At 49.4% G+C, this 22,579-nt stretch overlaps 1 protein-coding gene across 1 annotated transcript in view; it reads right to left on the reverse strand.

Annotated features, from left to right (window-relative positions):
* KIF15 (kinesin family member 15) overlaps positions 1 to 22,294 on the reverse strand; it is a 1,036,090-nt gene extending 1,013,796 nt beyond the window's left edge. The window contains 1 exon segment of the mRNA XM_030209299.1: positions 22,224 to 22,294. Coding sequence (XP_030065159.1) covers positions 22,224 to 22,248 — 25 coding nt within the window. The 5' untranslated portion in view covers positions 22,249 to 22,294.
* Positions 22,295 to 22,579: the final 285 nt, after the last annotated feature.

The raw sequence follows: 22,579 nt of genomic DNA on the forward strand, positions 1-22,579 counted from the left end.
GCTTCAAAATTAAAAAAAAAAAAAAAGTTAAATAAAATTTGAAAAAAAAAAACCCTGCACTCATCCAGCAGGTAAACAATTTACATTAAGACATTTCACCAACTGTAAGCCTGGAAAGGTTACTTATGCTGCTACCATTGTGGGCTTATGCACATTGTGAAAACAAAACTGCATTGAAGAGAGACTTGTTGAACACTGTAGTGCTAGTATTTAACATGAGCATTTTTTAACCTTCCAGAAAAGCTTTATAGAAACCATAGGCAGTGCATTCTATTCAAAGAAGCCATACATTTGAAGAGTACTGAATTTTTAATCAAACAAAAAACACAGCAATTCAATGGAAGAGGGAATGGAATATTGACAAATTTGTTTAGAACAGAAAGGGAATGGGACTTGATATACCACCTTTCTGTGGTTTTTTTGCAACTACATTCAAAGTGGTTTACATATCATATACAGGCACTTATTTGTACCTGGGGCAATGGAGGGTTGAGTTACAAGGAGCTGCAGTGGGGAATCAAACCCAGTTCCCCAGAATCCAAGTCAGCTGCACTGATCACTAGGCTACTCCTCCACTCCAGAAGTTCATTTTTTATTTTGTTACTGTGTGCCCTAAAGGTCTCAAAAGAGAACTTGCTGCTTTTTTTATTATTATTATTATTATTATTATTAACAACACATCGTGTGCTACTCATTTGCTACCTGGGTTTGAGTTTTTTGTTTTTTTTTGGGGGGGGGGGGGGGGGTTTAAATACACCACCATTTTGGTACCTTTTTTATGATAACTTATTTTGGATGGACTTTTCATTATTTTTGTCACTTCATGCTTACCTCTGAAATATGACTTGTGGCCAGTTTGTATTACAGGTTTTTGGGTTGTTTTTTTTTTACTTTTACATAAAAAAGTAACCATTGCCATTCTGGGACAGACTGAAGATCGAAGCACAGTATTCTGTTTCCAATAGTGGCCAATCCAGGCCACAAGTACCCAGCAAGATCTCAAAAGGAGTAAGACAGATTTTATGCTGCATATTATAGAAATAATGGCTTAGGGCCCCGTTTACTAAGCCATGCTAGAGGCACATTAGTGCTTTTAGCACGTTGTAACCGTGTAGGCGCCCACAATATTTCTACAGGCACCTATACAGCGCCTGCTAATTTTGTGCATGCGCTAAAAACGCTAGCACAGCTTAGTAAACAGGGCCCTTCCATTTCCTAAAAAGTCTCTTAAAACCCTGTTGAGCTAACTGCCTTTACCAATTCTCTGGCAACGAATTCCAGAGTTTATTACACATTGAAGAAATATTTTCTCTGATTTGTTCCAAGGATTACTACTTAATAGTTTCATTGTGTGCCCCCTAGTCCTTGTATTTTTGGAAAGAACAAGCCCACACACCAGTTTAGCTTTTAAAATGCCCCATAATCATGATTTTTTTTTTCCTCTCTCCAAATCACTTTTATAAACAGTTTATTTTTATTACATGTGTACCCCGCGCTTTCCCACTCATGGCAGGCTTACATGGGGCAATGGATGGTTAACTGACTTGCCAGAGTCACAAGGAGCTGCCTGTGCCTGAAGTGGGAATCGAACTCAGTTCCTCAGGACCGAAGTCCACCACCCTAACCACTAGGCCACTCCTCCACCTGCATGGAATGATTTTGATTTCTTATTGGGCACATTGCATATGTCATTGAAACACGTGGTGGTGTATTTTCAAAGCACAGACTTTACAAAGCTTTTGCAAGTCTACGTGATTTGATATTCAGCCCCCCGCCTATGGAACTTTTTAAATCTATGGGAGTCTTTTACAAAGCCACGCTAGCATTTTTAACGTGCAGTAAAAATTGGAATATAATGTGCGTCTCAGCATTTACCATGAGCAAAAAACAGTAGAACAGCTTTATAGAACTCCCTTAAATTATTTAAAAATGAGCTCCATAGCCTTTGCAGCATTTTTTTTATATGGTTTTCTAAATATTAGATGCCCTTTTATGGCAAGTCCATTTGGCATAAAATCTCCCCCCCCCCCTTTTTTTTTTCTTTTTAATTGTATATTTCGAACTTTGTTGGACAATTCAGGAAGTAGTTTATAAAATGGTTCTCCCAGCAGTCCCTTCTGTTTGTATCACATGATCTTGTGTGACTTCCGAGCCATTGGTCACTGTTTAGTAGATAAACTATGTCACAGCTTTACACAATTTTTCATTTTCACTTTTTTTTTTACAACACAAGTGCTGTTGTGATATTAGTTTGAAAGGGGTCTGCCAATTTTAGTATATCTGACCATTGCATTGATATGTATTTGCTTTGCTTTCATAGACCTATATCTTCCTTAGAAGGGAAAATTAGGTTCTTACCTTGGTAATTTTCTTTCCTTTAGTCATAGCAGATGAAGCCATTACGTATGGGTTGTGTCCATCAACCAGCAGGGGGAGATAGACAGCACTCAAATTTCACAGTGCCACATGGTCAGCTAGCTCCACTGCCTCTTCAGTATTTGAAGCTTCCAAAGCAGTATAACAAACCGCAATGGGAATAACGTGAACTTTCCTCACAGTGAACGATGGCCCCATAACAAGGGCATGAACTCAAAAGGAGGGAATGAACACATCCTCCTGGAGGGAATAAACTCGTCCGCCTCTTTGTATTTATGGAGAGAATACACACATCCTCCTGGAGGGAATGAACAAGAATCCTGAAGACTGTTTTCCAACTTTCTCCCAAGGAAGGATTAGAACTTCAGGAAACAAGAACAGAACCTGAAACAGATTCACATCATCCAGGGAGGGCTCATGGCTTCATCTGCTATGACTAAAGGAAAGAAAATTACCAAGGTAAGGACCTAATTTTCCCTTCCTTGTCATCAAGCAGATGAAGCCATTACGTATGGGATGTATCAAAGCAATCCCTATATAGGGTGGTAACAGGTCACACCACACACTAGCACTTGTGCTCCAAAACGCGCATCCCTCCTAGCAGCCACATCCAGCCTGTAATGTCAGGCAAATGAGAGCTTCGAAGCCCATGTTGCTGCACTGCAAATCTCATGAAGAGAGAGTGCTCCAGTTTCAGCCCAAGAGGAAGAAATCGCTCTTGTAGAATGTGCCTTAAAGGCTACAGGTGGAGGCCAGCCAGCAAGCAGATAAGCTGAAAAGATAGCTTCTTTGAGCCAGTGGGCAATAGCGGCTTTAGACGCTGGAGACCCTCTGCGAGAACCTGATAGTAAAACAAACAAATGATCAGAGGTCCTGAAAGAATTAGTAACTCGCAGATACTGCAACAGAGTCCTGCACACATCCAACAGGTGCAACTGCCCAAAGGATTCTGGAAACTCCTCCTTAACAAAAGAGGGTAGAAAAATAGGCTGGTTTAGGTGAAACGCTGAAACCACCTTAGGCATGAAGGCACGGTACAAACCGTGACCCCGGACTCTGAAAATTGCAGAAATGGGTCTCGACAGGACAGCACCTGGAGTTCTGACACCCATCTCGCCGAAGTAATGGCCACCAGAAAAACGGCCTTTAGTGTCAAATCTTTCTCTGAAGCTCGCCGTAGCGGCTCAAAAGGAGAACCCTGCAGAGCCTTCAAAACTAGCCCCAGGTTCCAAGCTGGACAAGGTGCCCGCACAGGAGGACAGAGCCGAAGCACCCCTCTAAGAAACCCTGCCACATCTGGATGAGCAGCTAAAGACATGCCTGCAACCTTACCATGAAGGGAGGCCAATGCTGCCACTTGCACCCGCAGGGAATTATAGGCCAAGCCTTTTTGTACACCATCCTTCAAAAAGTCCAGAATCGGCAAGACAGGAGCCCACATGGGTGTGATCGCTTTTGAAACACACCAAGTCTCAAACTGGCGCCAGATCCTGGCATAAGCCACGGAGGTGGACCACTTGCGGGCCTGCAGGAGAGTGGAAATAACATTATTGGAATAGCCTTTGCCTCTCAATTGCGCCCTCTCAATAGCCATGCCGCAAGACCAAAACGGCAGGTGTTCTCCATGGCCACCGGTCCCTGCGACAACAAGTTCGGTACCAGAGGTAAAGGAAGGGGAGCCTCCACTAGCATCTGTCGGAGGTCCGCATACCAAGGTCCCCTGGGCCAATCCAGGGCGATGAGAACCACTTCTCCTGGGTGAAGCCGAATCCACAGGAGCACACGCCCTATCAAGGGCCACGGAATGTAAGCCACTGGGATATAAGATGAGCCAGCATTTCTAGTAGACTGGACACCAAGATAGGGGGACGTTTTGTGAGGACATCCTCATCAAAACTTGGACGTCCCTTTCGAAAATGCCCCTCCACATCTCCATCTCTCACTGGCCATTGGTTCAATCTATTTCCACATTTAAGGACAGTACATTGAGATTTGCTTTCAGTAGGGGCAAAAATTTGAAAGAGTTGCTCTACCCCTCTATCCTCCCCACTCTACCGAAGGATGACTCCTTAGAGACTGAGGGGAGAGGACACAAGAAATGTGGACAATGCACAGTATGTGACATTATGATTGAAACCTCACAGTTTGTTAATCCAGAGACAGGGTTGAGCCAAGGCATCCAACCCGGCTGAGCGAGGATCTCTCCGTCTGCTGAAAAGCACGGGACTTTGGCATTTGAGCTTGTCGCCATAAGATCCATTACGGGCTTGCCCCATTTGGCACATATTTGCAGGAATACTTCGGCTGCCAGTTCCCATTCCGCTGGATCGATGTGATGCCTGCTTAGATAATCGGCTTGCACATTGCTCTGACCTGCAATGTGAGCTGCCGACAGAAACTGTAAATGCAGCTCGGCCCAGTGGCAAATCTGTTCTGCCTGCGCGGCCAGCGCTCTGCACCGAGTGCCGCCTTGTCGGTTTATGTAGGCCACTGTTGTCGTGTTGTCCGACATCACTCTGACAGCCAATCCTTCCAGGGTTACTTGAAAGGCCAGAAGCGCCTGAAACACCGCTTTCAACTCTAAGCGATTGATGGACCACTCCGACTCGTCGGGTGTCGGAAGACCCTGAGCATGCTTACCCTTGCAATGGGCGCCCCAGCCCTTCAGGCTGGCATCTGTCACCACTAGGCACCAATCGGGGAGCGCCAGCGGCATTCCTCGCCGCAGCATGCTGTCTGAGAGCAACCACTCCATGTTGAGTCGGGCCGCAGGGAGCCAAGAGAGTCTGCATTGATAATCCTGAGATACTGGAGACCATCGTTGAAGCAGGGAATACTGCAGAGGTCTCAGGTGCGCTCTCGCCCAGGGCACCACTTCCAAGGTGGCTGTCATCGATCCCAACAGCTGGACAATGTCCCAAGCTCGCGGGCGGGGCATCCTCAGGAGCAGACGGACCTGATTCTGAAGCTTGCACCGTCTTTGCTCAGGTAGGAATACATATCCCGAGTCTGTGTCGAACCGTGCCCCCAAATATTCTAGAGATTGCGAGGGGGTCAGGTGACTTTTGGCTACATTGACGACCCAGCCCAGAGATTGCAGTACTGAGACCACTCTGGCTGTAGCTTGATGGCTCCCTGTTGCGGAGTCCGCTCTGATGAGCCAGTCGTCTAGGTACTGGTGAACCCGGATACCTTCTCGCCTGAGAAAAGCAGCTACTACCACCATTACCTTGGAAAAGGTTCGGGGAGCTGTGGCGAGGCCAAAAGGCAAGGCCCGAAACTGGAAATGTTTTCCCATCACCGCAAACCGCAGAAACTTCTGGTGCGGGGGCCAAATTGGAATGTGCAAGTAAGCTTCTTTCAGGTCCAGAGACGTGAGAAACTCTCCTGGCTGTACCGCCGCACTGACGGAGCACAGGGTTTCCATGTGAAAATGCCGCACTCTTAGGGACTTGTTTAATTCTTTTAAGTCCAGAATAGGGCGAAAAGACCCACCTTTTCGCGGCACCACAAAGTAAATGGAGTAGCGGCCGCAGCCGAAATTGGCGGGAGGCACCGGGGAAAACCGCCCCAATGTGAGTCAAGCCTTGTAAGGTCTCCTCTACCGCCGCCCGTTTGGTGGCAGAACCGCATCGGGACTCCACAAACACGTCTCTTATCGGGGCATCGAATTCTATTTGGTGGTATTCTCTGATCAGGTCCAAGACCCACTGATCTGAGGTAATCTTGGCCCACTCCTCGAGAAAGAGGGAAAGACGTCCTCCTATAACAGGAATCGAGGAGGGGGCCGGCACACCCTCATTACGAGGGTCGCCCTTGAACCCCAGGTCTTGAGCCTGCTGCTGCGGAACGTTTGTCCGAGCGAAAGGAGTTCCTCTGCTGAAAACCGGCCACGAGACGTGGACCCAGCAGAATGCCCCGGGCGGTACCTTCTAGCTTCACGGAAGCAAGGTCTATAAGAGGAGTGAACCGCCTGACCCTTGGAGGGAGGCCACGGCCTATCCTCGGGTAAGCGCTGGGGTTTAGCATCTCCCAGGCCTTTCACAATTTTCTCCAACTCCTCACTCAACAGGAGAAGGCCTTGAAAGGGCAACTTCCCCAACCTTTGCTTAGAGGCCATGTCCGCCGCCCAATGCCGTAGCCACAGAAGACGGCAAGCCGCCACTGCTACAGCCATCTGTTTAGCCGAAGCTCTGACAATATCATAAAGGGCAGCAGCCAAAAAGGACAAGGCCGACTCCATTCGCGGAGCCACTTCAGACAAGGGCTCCACTCCATCACCGGGCTATTCCACTGCCTGTTGCAACCATGCCAGGCAGGCTCCAGCAGCATAACAACTGCATGCAGACGCCCGAATAGTAAGACCAGCAATTTCAAAGGACCGTTTAAGTGCTGATTCCAGTCTACGGTCTTACATGTGCTTCACGGCAACACCTCCTTCAACCGGGAGGGTAGTTCTCTTTGTCACAGCTGTGACTAGGGCATCCACCTTATGCATTGCAAAGCGAGTCAAATGCTCCTCACTCAGAGGGTATAATTGCCCCATAGCCCTGGAAACTTTCAAAGGTCCTTCGGGGTCAGCCCACTGAGCTGAAATAAGCTCTTGGATGGAGTCATGCAAAGGAAAGGCTCGAGCAGGCTTTTTGGTACTTGCCATCCTCGGATTTCCAGAGGAGGCCACGCCACTCCCAGGATCTTCAATAAAGAGGACCTGTAAGACAATCTGAAATAAGAGCTGGCAGCTCCTCGCAGTGGAAAATCCTCACCGCGGACAGATCATCTGGATCCAGTGGCCCTTCTGCACCTTCCTCTGGTTCCTCTGGCCATGAGGGCCTGCCAGACCTCTCAGAGTCACCACATCCTGACCACAGGGGGGGGGGGGGGGGAATGGGGGTGCGCCACTCTCCGAAGGGGAATTTACCCTTCTGCGCTTCTCTTGTGGCCAGCTATCAGGGAAAGATGCCTCAGAGGGCAATCCCAGGCCCGCATCCACCGGAGGGGCAGTAAGGGGGGGCCGTAGAAAACCTCTGTGGCTGAGCTCTTTTAAGCATATATGCATTATGAAGCAACTAGTAAAAAAGGCCCGTTTCCGAAACCAATGAAACGGGCGCTAGCATGTGGTTTTTTGTGTGTGTGTGTGCATGTGTCACAGAGTTATTTTGTGTGTGTGTGTGTGTGTGTGTGTGTGTGTGTGTGTGTGTGTGTGTGTGTGTGTGTGCAGGTTGTTGATGTGTGTCTTTTTTTGTTTTGTTTTTTGCTTGGGGGTTGGGGGATGTGCTGTGCTGGCAAAGTGGGTTGGATTGGTGTTATGGCTTTGAGGGTGTGTTTGTGTGGTTTTGTCTGTCAAGGAGGTTTGTGGAGGGGGGTCAGCCTTTGTTGAGTGTTTTTTTTTTTTTTTGTGTTGTGCTGAGGCAGCAGTGTTGTTTTAGATGGGCGGAAGGTAGAGGAGCACGTTCTTTGTCTGTCGGTATTTTTTGGCCGTTTCTGGGCTGCTGTAGGGGGAATTCTGGAAGAGAAATGTGCTGTTGGAAGCAGCGCCATCTTTTTCCATTGGGCTGGGGGTTCTGGGCATCCTGGAGGTGGGTGACAGCTTGCCTGAGGACGGGGATGGTTGTTTTAAGTTGGCGGAAGGGAGAAGAGCACGGTCTCGGGCCGTCGGGGGGTGATCCGGTATGTTTGGTCCATTTCAGGCCGGCTGCAGGGGAATGCTGGAACATTTATGCGCTGCAGGAATCAGCGCCGTCTTTTTCCGGGTGCTCGGGGAATCCCCGAGGTGGGAGACAGCTTGCCTGAGGCTGGGGATGGTTGGGCACGTCCTTGGCCACTTCGGCAAAAGGGGAAGAGGAAGGGGATGGGGAGTTACCTGTAGCCGCCTGAGAAACCATGTATTCTTTGTTTGTTTTGTATTATTAGTTTGCATTTCTGTTGAAGAAAGAGTGGATGCCTTTCGAATGATGGAGGTGGTGCGTCGGTGTGCGGTTGTTTCGTTAATTTGGCAGCCAGTCTCCAGCGATTCCTAGGCAGGGAAGGAGTACTCCTCCCCCTTCCTTGGTCGCTGTTTGCTGCTGGCTGGGTCGCGGGTAATCCTTCCAGCTGGGCCGCAGCTTGTCCTGTTCGCCCACGTCCCAGATGGTGACGGGCACGTTGTTTTCCGGGTCCTCTGACTCCATGTCAAGCGATCCCAAATATAGTCTGTGCTATAGGCCCTCTGGCACTCTTCAGTATTGGCATTAGGCATTTAAAAATGTCTCCCCCCCCCCTCCCGGTCTATTTTTGCACATACCCACAGCAGGAATATTCTTCTCTCGTTCCAGCGGTGGTTCTGTGCTCTCCGTGCTGCACAGATAATGAGCCATTCTGCTGGGGAATGCTCCTCCCTTATTGTCACGTGGTTTCCTCTGATTGGTCCGTCTTACGTTGCCTAGTGTTGCCTGGGAACGGTGTTGTGATGGTCCTTTGTGTTTCAGAATGTTGAGGGTGTTTTTTCTGATTGGTCCGTCATGCGAGGGCGGGGCAGAGAGACATGGTCAGTGTTGTGGCTTCACCACCATGAATCCATGAACCCTTCAGTGAGTGACTGAGTGACTTCAGAACGTTGAGGGTGAGTTTTATTATAGTAGATAATACAAAGTCAGGGGAGAAAAACTCACCCTGGGACCCGGTTCCAGTCCGGGGCTAGTAGTTCTTTGGCCAGCCTCAATTCGAGGGCCCCCTCCGGTCTACAGACCCTCCGCCTCAGCGGGGATCGCGCCATGTGGTGCTTTCAAAATGGCACCCGCTGCAAGCTCCACTGAGCAGGAAGAAACATTGCTCGCCATGCTCGGGCCGGCTCTTACGCCTGAACAGCACGTTTTACAGAGCCCCGCTGCTGATCTGCGCTTGCCACACTTGGAACAGCGCTTAACACTCTCTGCAGCCATCGCCGAAAAACGGCGGAAAATTCAAAATGGCGGCTTTGCGCCAAAAACGTCCAGATCGCGGGCCCTCCCCGGAGGAGTCAGAAAACACTCTTACCTCACTGGACCGAGTATACAAGCTCCGGTCACACTGTAGAAACTGAAGAAAACCTCTTGCTTTTTTTTTTTTTTTTTTTAAACGCTGTGAGGAAAGTAGAGAAAACAGCAAAAGAGGCAATCAAATCAACTCCAGAGGTACAGAACAGTGGGAAAGGCAGGGAAAGGCGAACCAATGTGCCTGCATCCACCAAGTATAGAGTGGGAAAGAGCAGGGAAAAGTGAAACTAATGTGCTCACATCCACTGGGGGGATGGGTAAGGCAGGGAAAGGGCTAACCTATGTGCCTTTAAAGTGAAGCTGCTATAGCCTCTAACACCCCGGCTAACAACTGGCAAGCCAGGAGCCACCCCCAGGCAGATTTTTTAAGGAGCTTGATCAAGCTGCAACCACCCTGCTTGGGCAGATAGAGAATACTGAAGAGGCAGTGTGGAGCTAGCTGACCATGTGGCACTGTGAAATTTGAGTGCTCTCTATCTCCCCCTGCTGGTTGATGGACACAACCCATAAGGTTGTTTTCTTACCCATCTTTTTCAATCAGCTCCTATTCACAGAGCCAAGCCTAACTAGAAACAACTGCTAGAGACTACCTTGCAAATGGGTTTAAAAAGTGATTTCCTTTTAATATGTTGCAACTGCCCTGAAATCACAACAAGCCATAAGGATCAAGTACGCACAGAAAAAGTTTAAAAAAAAAAAAAAAAAAAAGTGCCAGAATTAGGAGAGATTATATATTTACTATAAGGTAAAATTATGTATCATACCTGATAATTTTCTTTCCATTAATCATAGGTGATCAATCCATAGACTGGTGGGTTGTGTCCTTCTACCAGCAGGTGGAGATAGAGAGCAATCCTTTTGCCTCCCTATATGTGGTCATGTGCTGCCGGAAACTCCTCAGTATGTCGATATCCAAGCTCCATCCGCAGGACTCAGCACTTAGAGAATTACACCCACAAAGGGACACACTGCCCAGCTCACCACCGCCGAAACGGGGGAGGGGAATTAACCCAGCTCATCCCCACACAAGTGGGGGAGGGGAATCCGTCCAGCTCATCCCCGCGGAGCGGGGGAGGGACACCACCCCGCCGATGCGGGGGTATCTGGCTTATCCTGCAACCGCGGGAGGATCTGACTGACCCTAACACCGCCGAAGCGGGAGGGGTACAAACCTGCCCTACAGCCGCACGAAGCGGGAGGGAGCGCTGGCAGAATTTATGTCTCAATCCAGCCCCGTAAAACGGAGGGGAGAGGAATGCAGCAGCTCACTGTAACACAAACTCGTCTCAACTCTTGAACAATCCAATTGACAAAACTTGAACACGAAGTCCTCCTGAACAGGAACCTGAAATGCAACCAGACTATAAACAGTACAGATATCTGGGAGGGGCTATGGATTGATCAGCTATGATTAATGGAAAGAAAATTATCAGGTATGATACATAATTTTACCTTCCATATCATCATGCTGATCAATCCATAGACTGGTGGGATGTACCGAAGCAGTACTCACCCAGGGCGGGACATTGAAATCCCTGACCGCAACACTGAAGCTCCAAACCGGGCCTCCGCCCGAGCAGCCACAGTCAAGCGGTAATGCCTGGAGAAGGTATGGGCCGATGCCCAAGTTGCCGCCTTGCATATCTCTTCCAAGGAGACGGACCCGGCCTCTGCCATCGAGGCCGCCTGAGCTCTAGTGGAGTGAGCCTTCAGCTGGATAGGCGGCACCTTCCCCGCGGCCACATAAGCCGCTGCAATGGCTTCCTTGACCCATCTTGCCACTGTAGGCTTAGCAGCCTGCAGACCCTTACGAGGACCTGCAAACAGGACAAACATATGATCCGACTTCCGGAAATCATTGGTCACTTCCAAGTATCTGATGATGACTCATCTCACATCCAGATATTTGAGAGCAGAGTATTCCTCTGGGTAGTCCTCCCTACGAAAGGAAGGGAGACAGAGCTGCTGATTCACATGGAAGCGAGAAACAATCTTGGGCAGGAAGGAAGGCACTGTGCGAATAGTCACTCCTGCCTCAGTGAACTGCAGAAAAGGCTCTCGACATGAGAGTGCCTGGAGCTCGGAAACTCTTCTGGCTGAAGTGATAGCCACCAAAAAGACTGCTTTCAACGTCAGGTCTTTCAGAGATGCCCTCGACAAGGGTTCAAAAGGTGGCTTCTGCAAGGCTCTTAGCACCAGGTTGAGATTCCACGCAGGCACCACTCAGTGCAGAGGAGGGCGCAGGTGATTAACTCCCTTGAGAAAACGCACCACATCTGGCTGCGAAGCCAGGGAAGCACCCTTCAGGCGGCCCCTGAAGCAAGCCAGAGCCGCTACCTGGACTTTAAGGGAACTGAGCGACAGGCCTTTCTCCAGACCTTCTTTGCAGGAACGCCAACACTGAAGAAATTGGAGCAGTGAAGGGAGAAAGTGAGCCTGCTTCACACCACGCTGCAAAGGTACGCCAAACCCTGGCGTAAGCAGTAGAAGTAGAGCGCTTCCTCGTTCTCAGCATAGTGGCGATGACCTTGTCTGAAAAGCCCTTCTTCCTCAGACGCTGCCGCTCAATAGCCAGGCCGTAAGACCAAAGGGGGAGGGATCCTCCATCACCACAGGACCCTGATGCAACAGGCCCTGCTCCATTGGCAGTCGCAGAGGACCGTCCACTGAGAGCCTGATCAAGTCCGCATACCAGGGACGTCTGGGCCAGTCCGGACCCACCAGGATTATCCGGCCCGGATGCTTTGCCACCCGGTCTAGCACCCTGCCCAACATGGGCCAGGGCGGGAACACAGAGAAGCTCCTGTGTCGGCCACTGTTGGAGAAGAGCATCTACTCCCAGGGATCGAGGGTCCCGTCCTTTGCTGAAAAAGCGCGGCACTTGGCAATTGGCCGATGACGCCATCAGATCTAGGCTCGGCTGGCCCCAGCGCTTCGTGATGTCCAAGAACGCCTGAGCCGATAACTGCCACTCTCCGGGATCCAAGGTATGGCGACTGAGAAAGTCCGCCTTGACATTCATGACTCCGGCAATGTGGGCCGCTGACAGCTGCTCCAGGCTTGCTTCCGCCCACTGGCATAGATTCATGGCCTCCTTGGCTAGAGGGGCGCTCTTGGTACCTCCCTGGCGGTTGACATAGGCCACAGCCGTGGCATTGTCCAACAGGACCCGTACTGGCTTCAACGCCAGTATCGGGAGGAACTGCAATAGCGCCAACCGAATGGCTCTGAGTTCCAAGAGGTTGATAGACCACTTTGCCTCTGCAGGAGACCAGAGCCCCTGCGCTGTCCTTCCCAAACAGTGGGCTCCCCAGCCCGTCAAAGAGGCGTCCGTCGTGACGACAATCCACTCCGGGGTCACAAGAGGCATCCCTGCAGACAACTTGTCTGTCTTCAGCCACCAGCTCTGCGCCTTGCGCACTGCTGGGTCCAAGGGAAGGCGCACAGCATAATCCTCAGACACCGAGTCCAGCGCTGCAGCAGAGAGTGTTGAAGTGGTCTCATATGAGCCCTCGCCCAGGGCACTACTTCCATCGTGGCCGTCAGAGCCCAACAGCTGCACAAAGTCCCAAGCCCGAAGCGGAGAGGCTACTAGGAACTGGTCCACCTGAGCCTGAAGCTTGACAATCCGATTGTCCACAGGAACACTCTGCCCACTTGGGTGTCGAATCGAACTCCCAGATACTCCAGGGACTGAGTCGGGCGCAGCTGGCTTTTCTCCCAGTTGATGATCCACCCCAGGGAGCTCAAAAGAGCAATCACCCGGTCCACAGCTTTGCCGCACTCTGCATAAGAGGGGGCTCGGATCAACCAGTAGTCCAGATAAGGATGGACTTGTACTCCTTCCTTTCGCAGGAAGGCCGCGATGACCACCATTACTTTGGAGAAGGTCCGCGGAGCAGTAGCCAACCCGAACGGGAGGGCTCTGAACTGGAAGTGTCGGCCCAGGACTGCAAAACGCAGAAAGCGTTGATGAGGAGGCCAGATGGGAATATGCAAGTACGCTTCCTTGATGTCCAAGGATGCCAGGAACTCCCCTGCCTCACTGCCCGCTATAACAGAGCGGAGAGTCTCCATGCAAAAGTGCCGAACTTTCAAGGCCCAATTGACCCCTTTGAGGGTCGAGATAGGCCGTACAGAACCTCCTTTCTTTGGTACCACAAAGTAAATGGAGTAACGTCCCTTGCCAAGCTGATTTTCTGGCACCGGAACGACCACACCCAGGCGGATCAGATTGTCCAAGGTCTGCTGCACTGCCACAGCTTTGACCGGAGACTTGCAGGGAGAGAGTACAAACCCGTCTCTTAAGGGTCGGCAGAACTCTAGCTTGTAGCCGTCTCTGATGACTTCCAGCACCCAAGCGTCTGAAGTTACCCTGGTCCACTCGCCCTGAAACGAGGACAGGCGTCCTCCAATCTGCACTGGTCCATGGACCAGGACCCCGTCATTGGGTACGAGACCCTGGGGGAGGTCCGGAGGGCGCACCTCCGGGACGGCCGTCTCTGCGAAGGAATGCTGCTTGGGGAGAAGTTCCTCTTGAAGGAAGAGGGGGCAGAGGAGCCCGACTTGCCCGGGCGGTACCGACGGGCTTCCTGAAACCGTCCTCTGGAGTTACCGGGGCGAGCACTGGCCCGAGCCCTGACCTCTGGTAACCTCTTGCCCTTAGACGTGCCGAGATCGGTCACAATTTTGTCCAGCTCGACCCAAAGAGCAGCTTGCCTTTAAAGGCAACTTAGCCAGGCAAGACTTAGAGGCGTGGTCCGCACACCAATGCTTCAGCCAAAGCCTCCGCCGCGCAGAGACTGTCTGAGCCATACCTTTAGCTGAGGCTCTCAAGACATCATACAGTAAGTCTGCCAAATAAGCCAAGCCCAATTCCAGGGCCGGCCAATCAGCCCTCAAGGAAGGATCCGAGGGGGAAGCCCGCCGCACAATCGTCAGGCACGCCCTGGCCACATAGGAGCCGCAAACTGAGGCCTGCAAACTTAAGGCAGCCGCCTCGAAGGACGACCTTAAGGCCACCTCCAATCTTCTGTCTTGGGCGTCCTTTAGGGCCGTGCCACCTTCCACTGGCAACGCCGTTTTCTTAGTCACCGCAGTGATTAAAGAATCCACGGTAGGCCAAAGAAAGGCCTCCCGTTCACTTTCAGGCAAAGGATAGAGGCGGGACATAGCCCTAGCCACTTTGAGGCTCGCTTCCGGGACATCCCATTGAGCCAAAATTAAGGTGTGCATGGCATCATGCACGTGGAAGGTTCTAGGCGGGCGCTTCGTCCCCAGCATAATGGCGGAGCCAACAGGGGCTGAGGGAGAGGAAATCTTCAAAATGCTCATGGCCTGCACTAACAGGTTGGGCAAATCCTCTGAGCGAAAGATCCGCGCTGCAGAGGGGTCATCCGCTCCATCCGAGCGGGAATCCGTCTCCTCCAAGGAATCCCCAAAGGACCGTTGGGAGAACTCAGATACGCTGCCCTCATCTACATCAGAGGAGACAGAGTCCTCTAAGGCCTGGGAATCCACCCGAGGGCGTTTACTTCCGGGGGCCTCAACCCCCTTATCGGACAAGGGAGCAGGGGCAGCGTTTTGCATAAGGAAGGCCTGATGCAGCAGCAAAATAAACTCGGGGGAGAAACCCCCCAGACTGTGCACTTCAGCAGCCTGGGCCACAGCCCTAGACGCACCCTCAACCGGCGCTCGCAAGAGCAGGGGAGAAACATGCTGCGCATCCAAGATGGCGTCCGGCGCGACACTCCGCGAAGGAGCCGCGCGGGAAGAACGGCGCTTAACTTTAGCCGCTTTTGTGCCGTCGCCCAAATTAAGGGCGTTCATGGCATTAACGTCTCCTACCTCAAGGGCGGCCCAAGAAGAAGCCGTCCGAGCCGCGTGGCCGGCCAAGATGGCGGAGGCGAGCAGCGGGGGATGGGCGTTTATGGCGGGAAAAACCGCCGCACTGGAGGAAGAACCGGGACACTGACCGGCCTCCGAACTGACACCCAACAAGGGCGAATCAGACTTTAAGACCCCCGCATCCCCGCTAGAAGCGCACACGCGGTCCGGGGAGCGATTCTTCGCGCCCTCGCCCTCCGACGACATAGGCCAAGTGGAGATCGATCGGGGAACCCCCTGCCCGCTACAAAAAGGTAAAAATTACCTGCTTCTCGCTCCGAGCTGTAACGAACTGGTGTCCCAGTGAGTAGCTGCAATAAACGTTTAAATAAACGTTGAAATAAACGCCCTTAAGGACGTCCAAAATTTTTTTTTTTTCTTCAACGGAGCCAGCGGGAGGGGGGAGAAAAGGAGGGACCTGGCACCACCAGGTTTGCACTTGCTCAAGAAGAGCCCTCAACCCCAGGTACTCAACAAAACCTAAAAATTAGGCTTGGAGACCTAGCCAGAGCTGCTGCTGTGTGTGACCACCACCTGCTGAGATAGAGAACATACTGAGGAGTTTCCGGCAGCACATGACCACATATAGGGAGGCAAAAGGATTGCTCTCTATCTCCACCTGCTGGTAGATGGACACAACCCACCAGTCTATGGATTGATCAGCATGATGATATGGAACTACAAGGCATACGCAGCGCTGCACACCATACACACAAAAAAAAAAAAAGATAGCCCCTGCTAAAAGAGCTTACAATCTAGATAAGACAGGCAGATAGACAGAACAATTAAGGGTAAGGGAATAAAGATGTGAGGATAAAAGGACAGGGCAAGTGAGCAGTGGTTAGGAGTCAAAAGCAGTGGTAAAGAGGTGGGCTTTAAGTTTGGACTTGAAAACGGCCAGAGGGGGCTAGACGTACAGGCTCGGGAAGTCTATTCCAGGCGTGAGGTGCAGCAAGATAAAAGGAACGGAGTCTGGAATTAGCTGCAGAGGAGAAGTGGACAGATAAGAGATTTATCTACAGGACGGATTACCCGGGGGGGGGGGGGGGCGTAGGGAGAGACAAGAGTGGAGAGGTACTGGGGAGCGGCAGAGTGAATGCACTTATAGGTCAATAAGAGAAGTTTGAATTGAATGCGGAAACGGATAGGGAGCCAGTAAAGTGACTTAAAGAGAGGGCTAATGTGAGCATAGCGACTTTAGTGGAAAATGAGTCACGCAGCAGAGTTTTGGATTGATTGAAGAGGAGAGAGATGGCTAAGAGGGAGGCCGGTGAGAAGCAGGTTACAATAATCAAGACGAGAGGTGATAAGAGTGTGAATAAGGGTTCTGGTAGAGTGCTCAGAGATGAAGGGACGGATTTTGCTGATGTTATAGAGAAAGAAAACGACAGGTTTTGGCAATCTGCTGAATGTCAGCACAGAAGGAGAGAAAGGAGTCAAAGATGACCCCAAGGTTACGAGCAGATGAAACAAGGAATAAGAGTGCCATCCACAGAAATAGAGAAATGGGGGCGAGGAGAGGTAGGTTTAGGGGGAAAGATGAGAAGCTCAGTTTTGGCCACGTTAGGTTTCAGATGACATTGAGACATCCAGGCAGCCATGGGATGATATCAGAGAGCCAAGGGAAGAAGTATAGATGGAGAACAGGAGAGGACCCAGAACAGAACCCTGAGGCACACCGATTGGTAGAGGGATAGAAGTGGAAGAGGACCCACCAGAGTGTACACTAAAGGTGCGAAGCGAGAGGTAGGAGGAGAACCAGGAAAGAACAGAGCCTTGGAATCCAAATAAAGACAGCATAGTAGGCCGTGATCAGCAGTGTCAAAAGCGGCAGATAGATCGAGAAGGATGAGGATAGAAGAGAGACCTTTGGGTTTGGCCAGGAACAGGTCGTTGGAAACTTTTGTAAGTGCAGTTTCAGTTGAATGAAGAGGGCGAAAGCCAGAAGGAGTGGGTCAAGAACAGCGTGAGATGAAAGTCAAGACAGCGGCGGTGAACGGCGTGTTCAAGTAACTTGGAAAGGAAGGGGAGGAGGGAGATGGGTCGATAGTTGGAAGGACAGGTAGGGTCAAGTGAAGGCTTCTTCAAGAGCAGTATGACCACAGCATGTTTGAAGGCATCAGGAACAGTCACAATGGAAAGAGAGAGATTGAGGATATGACAGATAAAAGGGGTGAGAGTAGGAGAGATGGTGTTAAGAAGGTGGGTAAGAATGGGATCAGAGGAACAGGTAGTTCGTTTTGAGGAGGAGAGAAGATGTGATGTTTCTTCATCAGTGACTTCAGGAAAGGAGGAAAGGGAAACCGGCATCGGCACACATAGAGCTGCTGCTATGACCCCACGTGTGGCTCTCTTTCATTTGTTACTTTTACTTCACAGACAAGTAGTCAGGGAGGCAGTCGCGGCGCCAACCAATAAGCGAGGGGCAGGTCAGGGAAGGGGAGGAAACCAGAAGAGGCGCAATAGAGCTATGACCCCATGCGCGGCTTTCTTGTGTTGGAGAGAGAGGGTCCTGGATGGGGCCGGAGACAGGGCCAATGGGATTGAGTAGAAGAGAGATGGGATGATGTTGCATGATAAAAACAGGGGGGGGGGAAAAAAAAAAAAAAGAGAAACAGGAGTACTGGGGAGAAACAGGCAAAGCTGGATAGAGGTGAGTTGGAGAAAAAGAGTAAAGCTGGATGCTGGGAGATGAGACAGAAGAGCGATGTAATGGGGAAGAGAGAGCAGTGATGTTGGCTGGTGAGAGGGTGAAAGAGACAATGGAGTGATGCTGGAGGGGGACATGAGAGAGAGTCACAGAAGAGATCCTGGATGGCTGAGAGAGGGAGGAGTCCTGCATGGCAGAGAGAGAGAGAGAGAGAGAGAGAGAGAGACTAAAACACCTGCAACTCTGAAACCTTGTGGCCATTTGGCAACCTACTAAAAACATTGGTAGCCAAATCATTTTATAGTTATGCATATACAGGGATGGGTCTCTAAAGGGTTAAGTGAGGGTGGAAATGGGGTTAATAAAGACAGTGAAAGAGAAGCAGTAGGACATAGGGTATAGAGTAACAGATGGAAGCATGGCCTGGAGACAAGGGGAAGGAAGGAGAGACAGGGATGGAGCTGATGAGAGAATAAGAGGCAGTGGCGGGTACATGAGGGCTAAGAGGGTGACTACAGGGGGAGTAAGGAAGTGGATGAAAGATGAGGGGAGTAGGAGACTGAGGAAGGAAAGATACAGAGGGGCAAAGGAAGGGCTGGAGAGGGAATGAGGGAGATGGGGAAAAGCCAGTTGGTAGACAAGACAAATCTGTGAAAAGGAGACTAAGGACTAGAAGGTGAGAGAATGAGAGTAAAATCAAATGGGTGGATATAATCACAGAGAAGAGAAAAGTGAGTGTGTGTGGGGGGGGGAATAAAACAAAACAAAATATTAGTACCAGACAGAAGGTAAGGTAGAAGACAAGAGAGAAGAAATGGAAAGATCAACCTGGAAAAGAATTCAGGAGATGACTGACTCATGGAAAAGAGATGGAGCCAGCTTAATTAGAAAATTAAAATTACCAGACTACAAAGGTAGAAAAAAATGTTTTTTTTATTTAATACTTTTAAGGATTGATACTTTTAAGGATTGAGATGTGCCTGCTTTGTTAAATGTACATTTTTTTCCTATTTTTATTTTATAAAGTACAGGAGAAAATTCATTTCTGCTTCTCTCTTACTAATATTGCCCTACTTAAAGAGTCTGGCTTTCTTGAGGGTATCCATTTCAGGTTTTTTCTGCAGGTTTTTTGTGGTCCCCTATTTTGTACCAGGTGAGAGAGGCTGTCCATATTCTGAGGTAAAGGATTCTGCTATCACAGGAGTGGACAGCCTCAGTCCTCGAGGGTCACAACCCAATCAGATTTTCAGGATTGCTCCAATGAATATGCATGAGATCTATTTGTATACAATGGAGTCAGTGCATGAAAACAGATCTCATGCATACTCATTGGTGAAATCCTGACAATTTGACTGGCTTGCTGCCCTCGAGGACTGAGGCTGCCCACCCTTGTGCTAGCATATAGTGTCTGCGTAGGAAAGGTCTAGCTTGTTCCAGTTTCCCAGTAGCCAGTATATTGGTGCTCTAAGGCCCAGTATAATATTTATATCACTCTTTTCATAGGTGGGTTAGGGCTGTTATGGTGTGTTAGTTTTCATTATAGGTTTTGAGTGTCAACTTGCAGGATTTTGTGTTTTCACAAAGTATCTGGCCCTATTTGAAAGTAGGCTCTGGGGCAAGGGCTGCCTTTGGCGGCCCTTGTCACCCAAAGTAAAATGCTCAGTACTAGTGGTCTCCACATCCTGTAGAGTCACCATACAAACAAAAGCCCATCTGATTTAAAAAAGTGTCGAGCAGTAGAAGAAGTATGTGTGCTGTCCCTGAGGCGAGGGTCACAATTAGAAATATTTTTACTTCTAGTTAAGAAGACAGGCTGCCTGCTCCCACCAGTCCTGGGACACCTGCTGTGTCTGGCCTCCTAATGTAACTTCCTGTTTTCCTCATAGGCAGGACACAGCAGAGGCAGCCTGTGTTAAATCATTGCTGGTCACAGCCATGGCACCAAAGCGACAACATCCACACTGCTGCCTAGTCGACACCAAACAGCGCCTATTTTTCAATAGTCTGCTCCCCCTGACCTCAATCTGCTCAGTCTGCTACGCCTCTGACCAAAGGCAATGAGGGTTAAGTGACTTGCCCAAGATCACAAGGAGCAGCAGTGGGATTTTAAACGGCCACCTCTGGATTGCAAGACCGGTGCTCTAACCAGTAGGCCACGCCTCCACACATGCCAGAATACAAGTGTGAAAATGCATCTTAAAATTGCCTCACACATACGTGCATGGAAATTTAACAGAGTCAAGCTCAGATTGTAAGCTCCTTGAGCAGGGACTGTCCTTCCATGTTAAATTGTACAGCGCTGCGTAACCCTAGTAGCACTTTAGAAATGTTAAGTAGTAGTAGTAGAGCTAGAATCTAGGCAAAGCATATAAGTAACATTTATACTTGCTCCTGAGGGGCATGGGACAACTTCCCTATGAGGAAAGGCTAAAGCGGCTAGGGCTCTTCAGCTTGGAGACAAGGCAGCTGAGGGGGGATACGATAGAGGTCTATAAAATAATGAGTGAAGTTGAACGGGTAGATGTGAAGCATCTCTTCATGCTTTCCAAAAATACTAGGACTAGGGGGCATGCGATGAAGCTACAATGTAGTAAATTTAAAATTAATCGGAGAAAAGTTTTCTTCACTCAACGTGTAAACAAACTCTGGAATTCGGTTAGCTTAGCTAAGTTTAAAAAAGGTTTGGACGACTTCCTAAAGATAAAGTCCATAAACCTTTATTAAATGGACTGGGGAAAATCCACTATTTCTGGGATAAGCAGTATAAAATGTTTTGTACATTTTTGGGATCTTGCCAGGTATTTGTGACCTGGAGTGGCCACTGTTGGAAACAGGATACTGGGCTTGATGGACCTTTGGTCTTTCCCAGTATGGCAATACTTATGTAGGTCTAATGGCCACAACTTCGTTTTAGCTTTTAAGTCAGCAGCTTGTATGGGACAATTCAGGCATCATCAACCTTTTCCTATATGAGCACGCAATTCTGGAACGCACTGCCAAGGAACCTAAAAGCGACCTATGAACTGACCAACTTCCGCAAACAACTGAAGACCCATCTCTTTGACAAGATATACCACAAAGACCAAAACTAGTGAAATCCCCACACATATCTAGCAATGTTAAGAATGCCTTATGTCATGTTACTATCTTGTTTTCCATTACCATGCTACCCAAGTTACTTCTGCAACACAATGTGAATTCTCCTCTCAGTCCCACTATCCATGATTTATTGTAAGCCACATTGAGCCTGCAAAGAGGTGGGATAATGTGGGATACAAATGCAATAAATAAATAAATCTTCCCAGCCTAGGAAAACACCCTCCTTGTGGTTTCAGGGTGCCGATGGTCTATAGTCAAACACAATATGGTAGCACGACTGATCTACTAGAAATTATGTAAACACTATTTCACCAATGTACATTACAAAAATCGAAACCATGACCCTTGAAGCCTGAAAACTAGATACGGTGGAAGAGAGACTACAATAGCAACACAGATGTTCAGGGTAGTTACTTGGTACTAATACAAGATATAAAAATACAAACGATCCTCAAGTACCAAGAAATGTAATTAAACCACGACAAGGTGGAAGAATAATGAATAAGCAGTCCCATTTCTAATGGAAATCATTGACCTGACTAAAACCAAATGTCCAACACACACCTTGATAAATGGCGTAACCATAATATATCTCTGAACTCCAGGGAGAAAGTTTTTGGCACAGAACAAGTAGTAAACCGAGCACAAGTTGGAAAAAGAAACTCTTAAAAATCGCAATCACCCCCTCCCTTCCTCGCCACCACATATCATGGCTTAAGAGCGAAGTGTATTGCTATCACAGCATTAGCAAAATAAATAAAACCCGAACCCCATTTGGAAAGGCTACCACAAAGCAAGCTATCTCTACGTCAGACAAACCCTTAGGACACACAGACGTCCCAAGCCAGCATCCAGTGACGTTTTGAAATTAGATTTAAAAAGACAGCTCTTTCTCTTTCCAACCAACGTCAGAAAAAGGTGCAACCTTGCTCCCTCTTCCCAAACACATTTCCAATTAGAGATCAAATACGCACACATTGAAAATTTTACAGAAGTGGCCATCATGGTCTTGTTTAAAAACCAAAGCCACGCACGGACAGGTCGGTGGCTTTTCTGCACAACGCTAAGTTACGCTTAGTAACGACGGGAAAGGGAGCACAGCATTAACCTTGCACCCGTGGGTAGTTCTCACAGCACAAAAACTCGGGGCCCAACGTCACACACTCACAGCCCAGAACGGGCACCCAAAAACCTTCTACCTTTCGGAACCGCCACGGATGCCATCCTACTGCGACAGGTCCAAGTTCTTCACGAACAACCAATTCACAGCGACCGCCTCAAGCTACACAAAATGGTGATTGATAAATTCGAATTTGGCGCTAAATACGAGACAGTGCCCCCCCCCCACACTATGTCGTCACTTTCCTCGACCTGCCTCCAACCCCTTCTCCCAGACCAAGGAGGTTAGATTGAGAACAGGAGGCGGCATTACGTAACATGTTAAAGCCAATCAGTTTAGACTCTCCCTTTCCCTCTTCTCCGCGCAACCATCATCTCCATTCACCCAAAACAAAACAAGCAAACCTATGGGCAGCTCCAACCACGCCGTCGTTCT

Source organism: Microcaecilia unicolor, chromosome 1, assembly GCF_901765095.1.
Source record: "Microcaecilia unicolor chromosome 1, aMicUni1.1, whole genome shotgun sequence".
Classification (NCBI taxonomy): domain Eukaryota; kingdom Metazoa; phylum Chordata; class Amphibia; order Gymnophiona; family Siphonopidae; genus Microcaecilia; species Microcaecilia unicolor.